Here is an 8,888-nt window from a genome sequence, read left to right as displayed (position 1 = left end):
TTGTGTTAGAAATAGGATTTATAACTAGAAGTTCTCCATAGGGTTCCTCCAGCGTGTAAACCTGCAAAACATCTGTATTAATGTCCTGCAGTTATTGTTTATTTGTGAATTTACCTGTTATATGTTTTGACTCTATTTAGTGTCTTCTACCATCGAACAGAAGAGAGATGACCATAAATCACTTTGACTTAAGCATGCAGGTAATATATAAAATATCAGGATCCTTCGCGCCATTGAACGCGTCTAGAGATGCATGCGCTCCTATTTCGTCAATTTAATCCATTCTGTGTGATAGCGCTGTAGAGATAAGAATGTGCTGCTGTAAGGATCTTCTCCTGCTGCAGTTTCTCACATGTCACGTTGCTTCAGGAATTTCACTCGGCGACCCTTGCAGGGGCCGCGCGCACTATAAAAGCGCGTCCCCGTGGTGCGTCTCATACTTTCCCGGATCAGAACTGCTGTATGTCTCAGAGCTTCACTCCAGAACCAGAACAACATGCTGCGGGTCAGATGCCTCAGAGGTGGAAGCCGCGGAGCAGAAGCTGCACATCTCATCGGCGCTATGGTGAATACTGCCCTTATATATCGGTCAATTATTGCTTATAGAGAACTGTATTACCACAGGCGCGAGTGTAATGGAATTCTTATATATTGTAATTACAAAAACAGCAGATACCACAAACATAATAACAGATCCATGCAATAAATATAAACACCACACTCTGTATCACACTTATCAATAGGAATAATGGTATAACTTATTTGTAGAGTTAAATCCTTACTGATATTCTATTGCCAAGATCCTACTGTTGGAATAAAATGATAAGCAGCATATACAGTATATATTTTTCGATCTATCATGTTTATATAATATTCTTAGAAATGGTGAGTTGGCCCCGAGTAACAGATCATGAGTTGTTATGAGTGATTGACAGCACAGCTGTCTAAAGATCAGAGGATCCAGCATCTCAAGTGTCCTTCTGCTCAACATTAAATCAGTAAATTAAGAATGACTGTTCCATGCATTAGATCAGAACTGTCCTGCAGCTCCACGTGTTTCACTGCATGTTATCGCGCACACATTGTGCAACAGGAGACGTGTCAGACACTATCGATCTGTCCCTGTGTTCTACTCTTTTGCTTTATTTCATACATGAAATCATTCGTTCAAAGTGAGAATTAAACAATGGATATTTAATTTCAATAACAAAACGCATTTATGCGTTTGTGAAATGTAAATACATAATAAATAATTATCCAAACAAAAGCGCTCGAGCGCTCTCCTGTTGCTATAGTTACATCCACAGGGGAACGCGACTTCTGTTGGTGCCTGGTAAAAGTTTGAACACCCTGCTGAAACGTATACTTATATGTGAAATGAACTAAATGAACTTTTAATATCCCCCATTCCCTTGACTTCCTTATTTGGTTGGGTTGGGAGTGGGATAGGCGGGCATACCTTATCTCAGCGTGTTTTTGCCAGCTGTGGTTTCTCTCTTTCAAGAGTAGCCTATTTTGGTTTGGTTCTTGTGTTACCCAGGTGGGTCGCACGGTGTCGGGATGGGTGCAGCGTGCGTTCCGCAGCACCTCGAGCTCCGCCGCCGTGGCGCAGCCTCTCTCCGTGGACGAGTCCGTTACTGAGCACGCGCCAGATGAGTGCCCAGTGTGCGCGTACAACGAATGGGACTCGCTCGAGGAAGTGATCGTCGGGCGGGCTGAGAACGCCTGCGTCCCCCCGTTTACAGTGGAGGTCAAGGTACAAAACTCACCTGTCCCTGTTCCTGAAGAGTACAGTACAGTATTGCCTTTTATAAGTTGCTACAATGCAATGCTTATTCATTTTGAAATCTCAAAGAAAAAAGATTCACCACAACAGTACAAAAAGAATGCAAAAATAATACATATACCCATAGTATATTATGTTACATTATCAGATGGTAATACCATGCTATGGTATTTGCATGGCACTCCAAGGTATTTCCAAGGATACCATGTTATTACCATGGTACATGTCCCCAAAACATTGTAGTTCCATGGTACCATGTCCAAAAAACCTTTATTAGGGGCTGGTACCACAGCAATACAAGGTTAGAATGAAAAACTGTAGACTGTTAAAGGTACTGTATATTTCACCCAAAAATGAAAATTCTCACATCATTTACTCACCCTCATGCCATTTAGGATAAATTTAGGAGAATATTTCAGCTCTGTTGTTCCATACCATGCAAGTGAATGGGTTACAAAATATTGACACTCCAAAAAGCACATAAAGGCAGTGTATAAGTAATCCATGAAACTCTTTGGTTAAATCAATACCTTCAGAAGTGATATGATAGGTGTGGGTGAGAAACAGATCAATATTTAAGTACATTTCTGCTAGTAATTCTTCTCCCTACCTAGTATGCATAAAGAATGTGAATCACCAAAAACACAAGAAGAATGTGAAAGTTAAAGTGGAGATTGACTGAGCAGGGAGGACAATTTTTATTATGTAGTTTTGTTTTGTTTAATTTTTAATTTTATTTTTTGGTACCTATTCACTTGCATTTTATGGACTTACAAAGCTGCGATATTCTTCTAAAAATCTTCATTTGTTTTCTGCTGAAGAAAGAAAGTCATACACATTTGGGATGGAATAAGGGTGAGTAAATGATGAGAGAATTTTCATTTTTGCGTGAACTATCCCTTTAACCTGCCCTTGAGTGTCTTTTCTGCACTGAGACTGTTGTTCTGTGTGTCCAGGCCAACACTTATGAGAAATATTGGCCCTTCTACCAGCAGTATGGGGGACAGACATTCCCGAAGGAACATGTGAAGAAAGCAGTTGCTGAAGTTGAGGAAATGTGCAATATTCTGCGTCATGAGGGTGTTATTGTGAGACGACCAGAACCAATTGACTGGTCATTGGAATACAAAACCCCAGATTTTACCTCCACAGGTATCTGCTTACAGTGCACTGATATCTGAGTTTTCAGAGCGATTGATCACATTGATATTACTGCCCGGTTTATTTTCTTTATCACTGTGTATTTATTTTGGACAGGAATGTACGCAGCCATGCCGAGAGATATCCTGATAGTGGTGGGTAATGAGATTATTGAGGCGCCGATGGCCTGGAGAGCTCGGTTCTTCGAGTACCGTGCTTATCGACCTCTCATTAAGGAGTACTTCATGCGGGGAGCCAAGTGGACCACTGCACCCAAACCCACCATGGCCGACGAGCTGTACGATCAGGTAACGTCATGCATTCAGCATGTAACCAGATCTTGATCTTGAGAGCACCTCTTGTTCAGGTGCAGAAGAACTCGAGTATTGTGAGGTTAGAAAAGGGCCTCTATTAACATCTCCAGCACTCCCTCTGTTGGTGTGTAGTTTATTACACTTACCATATGCAGAATATGCTCACTCATTCATGAGCTAACTGAACATTATAACCATCTTTGTGTGTGTGTGTGTGTGTGTGTGTGTGTGTGTGTGTGTGTGTGTGTGTGTGTGTGTGTGTGTGTGTGTGTAGGATTACCCTATTCGTACAGTGGAGGACAGACATAAACTGGCTGCGCAGGGGAAGTTCGTCACCACGGAATTTGAGCCGTGTTTTGATGCTGCAGACTTCATCAGAGCAGGCACTGACATTTTTGTACAGAGGAGTCAGGTGACCTTTCCTCATTTACATGCTTTACACATTAACATACTGTGTAATTTTTGGCTTTACTGTAGTAACTACTTTTATTTATGAGTAGCTTGTAGCTTGGGAGGCTACAGTTTCAAGTAGCTTCTCAAGCTCATAACTCAAAGTATCAATCAATCAATCAATCAATCAATCAATCAGTCAATCATTTATTTCTATAGCACATTTAAAACAACAAATGTTGACCAAAGTGCATTACATTAATCGAAAAAGAACGATTTAAAATACACACGTTTAAAACACATGGACAATATAGAACATAAACCCAAGAATACAATGAATCAAAACACAGTTATAGGCAGTAGAGAAAAGATGAGCTTTCAGCTGAGATTTAAAAGACTCAATTTTATCACAGGATCTAATGTGAAGTGGCACACTATTCCAAAGGTGAGGGGCCTCAACAGAGAAGACATGATCCCCCTTAGATTTTAAACGAGACGTGGGGACACTCAGAAGCAGGCTCTGTGAAGATCTTAGTGGTATAGCTGTTTGATATTGATATAAAAGTTTCGAAATGTAATCAGGTGCAAGCCCATACAGACCCTTAAAAACAGTCTTCATGCACCATAAATTGAACTCTACATTTAACTAGAAGCCAGTGTAGAGAAGCCATCACAGGAGAAGTACTAGCATGCTGCTGCATTTTACACTAACTGTAAACATGATAATGAAGAGTTTGAAACTCCCAAATACAAAAGTTGTTATGCTTTTAAAAAAGTAACTACATTGAAGCTATTCTATAATCAGAATTTATCAATTTAATTAGTTTGACATTTCCTTACAAATATTAGCCATGATTTTACTACAGTAACCATAGTTTAACAATGGTATTTGTAGTAAAAAATTTTAATTGTTTCATCATTTACTCACCCTCATGCCATCCCAGATGTTTATCAATTTCTTTCTGCTGCAGAACACAAAGATTTTTAGAAGAATATTTCAGGTCTGTAGGTCCAAACAATGGAAGTGAATGGTGATCAGACCTTTGAAGCTCCAAAAAATAAAAACATCAAAGTAATCCATGAAATTTAAATCCATATCTTCAGAAGAGATATAAGTGCGGGTGAGAAACAGATAAAAAAAAAATGTATACTATAAATAATAACATTTTACTAAAAACGAAAGTGGAAATTTATAGTAAAAAGGACATAAATATTGATCTGTTTCTCACCCACACATATCATATTGCTTCAGAAGACATGGATTAAACCACTGGAGTCTTCTGGTTTACATTTATGCTGTAATTATGTGATTTTTGGAGCATCAAAGATCTGGTCGCCATTCACTTGCATTGTATGGACCGACTGAGCTGAAATATTATTTTTGGGTGAACTAAAAACAACAAATAGGTTGATAGCATAAAATTTAACATAATAAATGTATACTTAATAAAAACTAATAAAACCAGAAAAAACAACATATTTCATATATCTGAATCGAAATATAAACAGCAGCAATTAGCTAAATATTTCGCCTCAGAAAATTAAGACATTGACATTGAAGGCTGTGCGAGGCTCCAGTGAATCAGTGAGTCACTTATGTCAGCTAGTTCATTTATATGAACCGTCCTAAAGAACCGACCCACTAAAATGAATCGGAGTTCCCTATGCTAAATATAAGGGAATTGTTTATTATTATCAGTTCGTTTACACGATCTGTCCGAAAGAACCGATTCACTTAAATTATTTGGTTTTCCCAGGGCTACATGTGAAATCGAGAGGACGGTTTATGTAAGTGTGTTTGATTTCTTTCTCGGCACCATTGCTGCGTTTGCAATACAAGGTGACAAATGTAGCGTTTTGTGACACTACAGCGCTACTCGCTGGAAAATGTAGCTCATTATTGGAAAAGTTACACTGCCGTAAAAATATCTGAACTACTGTCACACTACTGAAAGATTTAGTTAAGTTAGTAGCATCGCTACTTTAAGTTAACCGCCGCTCTGTTGCATCATATTATGCTCTTTGGCTTCATAGAATCAGCTCTTTTACATAATTTAATTAGCTTCATTAGATGTAAGGAAGGACAGTGAAACTGTGTTTTTGTGTTACCTTTGGAATTATTTTGTCAGATTACACAAATCAAATATATAAGACTAACAACCCACAGAGTGCAGGAAAGCATTGGTTTCTAATGCTTGTCTAAATTAGCTGATCATCATCAGGCTGAAAACTGTGAGGCTGTTCAACTGACAGGTTACAAACTTCATGGGCATTGAGTGGATGAGGCGTCATCTGGCGCCCACATACAAGATACACATCATCTCCTTCAAAGATCCTAACCCCATGCACATTGATGCCACCTTTAACATCATCGGACCAGGACTGGTGCTGTCCAACCCAGATCGACCCTGCCGGCAGGTCAGTGATGTAATTCTGCTTTCTAGGACAATTACTCATCCTTTTGAGTTATAAACATTTGCAGTAGCGATGTGGAGATTTGCTGTCACCTAGTGTTGATCTATAGGAAGTTTCACCATATTATGAATTCCTCCTGCAGATTGAAATGTTTAAGAAAGCTGGATGGACTGTGGCGTCCCCCCCAACTCCTCTTATTCCAGATGGTAAGTTAAATACCCATTATCAGGGGCCATAAGAGGGCCACATTCAAAACAAAATAGATGCAAAGGGGGGCAAAAATACACATGAGTTACTTTCACATTGTTAGTAAGAATGAGATTGCATTAGTCGTCAAATTCAAAGCGTGCCAAAGAATAAAGTGTGATAGATCAAATGTGGATATAATGACATATCTCTGCCATTTCTGAGCATCTGCTGTGATTAATGATGTAGATATTAATGTGTGATCTAGGGTCATAATACTTAATACCTAAATATTAATATAATTTTCTCAGATCATCCATTGTGGATGTCGTCCAAATGGCTGTCTATGAATGTTTTGATGCTGGATGAAAAACGTGTCATGGTTGATGCCAACGAGACAACTATCCAGAAAATGTTTGAAAATCTTGGTATGAATCATGTTTGTTCAGTGGCTCTCAATATGATGATCCAGAGCTCCAGTTTTATCTGCTGTGGTTTAACCAGTTTGTTTTTGATTGCTGTGTCACTCCTGCAGGTATTAAGACTATTAAAGTTAGCATCCGTCATGCTAACTCCCTGGGAGGAGGATTTCACTGCTGGACAACAGATGTCCGTCGTCGCGGCACCCTCCAGTCTTACTTCCTCTAGCCTGCCAGAAAGACGCAGTTCTTATTGAGCATATATATTTGAGCAATAGTGACAAACGCAGGTCTTTGGTTTGATAGTGCTGTGCATGTCAAAGCTTTTGCAAATGTATCGAATGAATATGATGAATCAAAACTTCAGTGATCTCAATAACAACTGCATTTCTGGCCGGCTGTTGTAGTAATGACTCCAGTGAAGTAGGCAGAACCCCCCCCATCCCACCACCACCACCACCACCACCACCACCATGACCATGAGTTTCTACCTCCTTTTTACCACAAAGAAAAAATTTGTATTTAGCTTATTTTGTCATTGTAATCAAATTACTTATTATATCATGAATTTTTAATTATATATAATTTTTTTACCCATCATGTATAAAGTGTTGTATGAACACTTCTCATTTGTAAACTCAGGTATTTTTATAGCCATATTACCATTATTTTATAAGCATATCGTGAAAATGTAAATATATAAATGTATACATATGCATTTTATTGGCAATACTTTCCCTCCACAAAAGTGTTTTTATAGCATCTGCCTCTGTTGTCATTCACAATAGCAGGAGTCAGGACGCTACACTATGCTTGGTTTTTATGTTGTGTTTGCGTTGTAATTCTCTAGTTAAAGGAATAGTTCACCCAAATGTGAAAATGTACTCATCACTTACTCACCCTCTTGCCATCCCAGGTGTGCATGATTTTTTTTCTTCTGCAGAACACAAACAAAGATTTTTAGAAATAAATCTCAACACTGTAGGTTCACACAATTCAAGTGAATGGAGATCAGAACTTTGAAGTTCCAAAAAACAAATAAAGGCAGCATAAAAGTAATCCATACAACTCCAGTGATTTAATCCATAGCTTTAGAAGCGATATGATAAGAGTGGCTGAGAAACAGATCAATATTTAAGTCAGTTTTTACCATAAAATCTACCTACCCAGTAGGTGGTGATATGCACAAAGAATGCAAATCACCAAAAATAGAAGAAGAATGTGATATTGGAGATTTCTAGTAAAAAAGGACTTCAATATTTATCTGTTTCTCACCCACACTTATCATATTGCTTCTGATTATATAGATTTAGCCACTGGAGTCGTATGCATTACTTTTTTGCTGCCTTTATGTAGTTTTTGGAGCTTGACAGTTTTGTCCACCATTCACTTGCACTGTGATGACCCACAGAGAAGAAATATTCCTCTAAAATTCTTAATTTGTGTTCAGCAGAAGAAATACATCTGGGATGACATGAGGGTGAGTAAATGAGGAGAGAGTTTTCTTTTTTAGGTGAATCTTCCCTTTTAGCTTGTTGTGTGAGATTGCTCTTTATTTTTTTTTTTATTTGATCCCCTTTTCTCCACAGTCAGGTCAAACAAAATCTATAAAAAATACACTTGGAAATGAATGTGATTGAAATATTTTAATTTTGCAGAAAGTATTAACAATCAAAAGAACACAAATAAGCAAAATATTCGTCATACGGCAGTTTTTTTCTTAAAGAAAGATAAAACTCACATGATGAAAAAAATTTCTTTGAATCTCATTTCTATGACGTTGGCATTTGTCAGTGTCTTGAAGCTATATTTTCTCATTTGTAACCCTCCAAATAAAAAAAATTAAAAAAGGATTTCCCTTATATTTATTTATATTTTCCTAGATATAATGAATGTTATGCATTGAGGCAAAATAAACTGATTTAAAATGGAGCTGACATCACATGTCGCATGTTATTGAGCTGCAGGCTTCTCACACATCCACATGTGCTGTTTTCATGCAGTGAGAAAGTAAGTTTGTGTTAATGATTGACTCTGATTAAGGATGTTTTGTTTAGGAATGGCTCCGACATCTGTGTTTCCAAATTTTTACTGAATTCACAACCTCTAGTGTGTGTGATTACATCCAACATCCCCAAAATCAAATTGTGTGTGTATTATTTCTATCTATATGGTGTCAGGTGATGCATCCACATAATATATGCTATTTAGGTGGCTGATTGACCATAATTTTGCCTT

At 38.0% G+C, this 8,888-nt stretch overlaps 1 protein-coding gene across 1 annotated transcript; it reads left to right on the top strand.

Moving 5' to 3' along the window:
* The first annotated feature begins 408 nt into the window (after positions 1 to 408).
* LOC127661555 (glycine amidinotransferase, mitochondrial) lies at positions 409 to 8,732 on the top strand. The gene is made up of 9 exons (XM_052152313.1): positions 409 to 565; positions 1,541 to 1,756; positions 2,743 to 2,938; positions 3,044 to 3,234; positions 3,515 to 3,652; positions 5,884 to 6,048; positions 6,188 to 6,251; positions 6,543 to 6,659; positions 6,767 to 8,732. Exons 1-9 carry the CDS (start codon positions 497 to 499, stop codon positions 6,877 to 6,879), a joined length of 1,269 nt encoding a protein of 422 aa, XP_052008273.1. The 5' UTR covers positions 409 to 496; the 3' UTR covers positions 6,880 to 8,732.
* The last annotated feature ends 156 nt before the right edge of the window (positions 8,733 to 8,888 follow it).

The sequence above is a fragment of the Xyrauchen texanus genome, chromosome 21, assembly GCF_025860055.1.
Source record: "Xyrauchen texanus isolate HMW12.3.18 chromosome 21, RBS_HiC_50CHRs, whole genome shotgun sequence".
NCBI lineage: Eukaryota > Metazoa > Chordata > Actinopteri > Cypriniformes > Catostomidae > Xyrauchen > Xyrauchen texanus.
This window is presented reverse-complemented; position numbering and strand designations above follow the sequence as displayed.

What these genes read in the sequence shown, in the direction of transcription:
- LOC127661555 (XM_052152313.1), top strand. Translation starts at nt 497, where the DNA reads ATGCTGCGGGTCAGATGCCTCAGAGGTGGAAGCCGCGGAGCAGAAGCT. An exon ending in CACATCTCATCGGCGCTATG is followed by an intron (nt 566 to 1,540) that starts GTGAATACTGCC and finishes TGTGTTACCCAG; the next exon opens with GTGGGTCGCACGGTGTCGGG. An exon ending in TTTTTGTACAGAGGAGTCAG is followed by an intron (nt 3,653 to 5,883) that starts GTGACCTTTCCT and finishes TTCAACTGACAG; the next exon opens with GTTACAAACTTCATGGGCAT.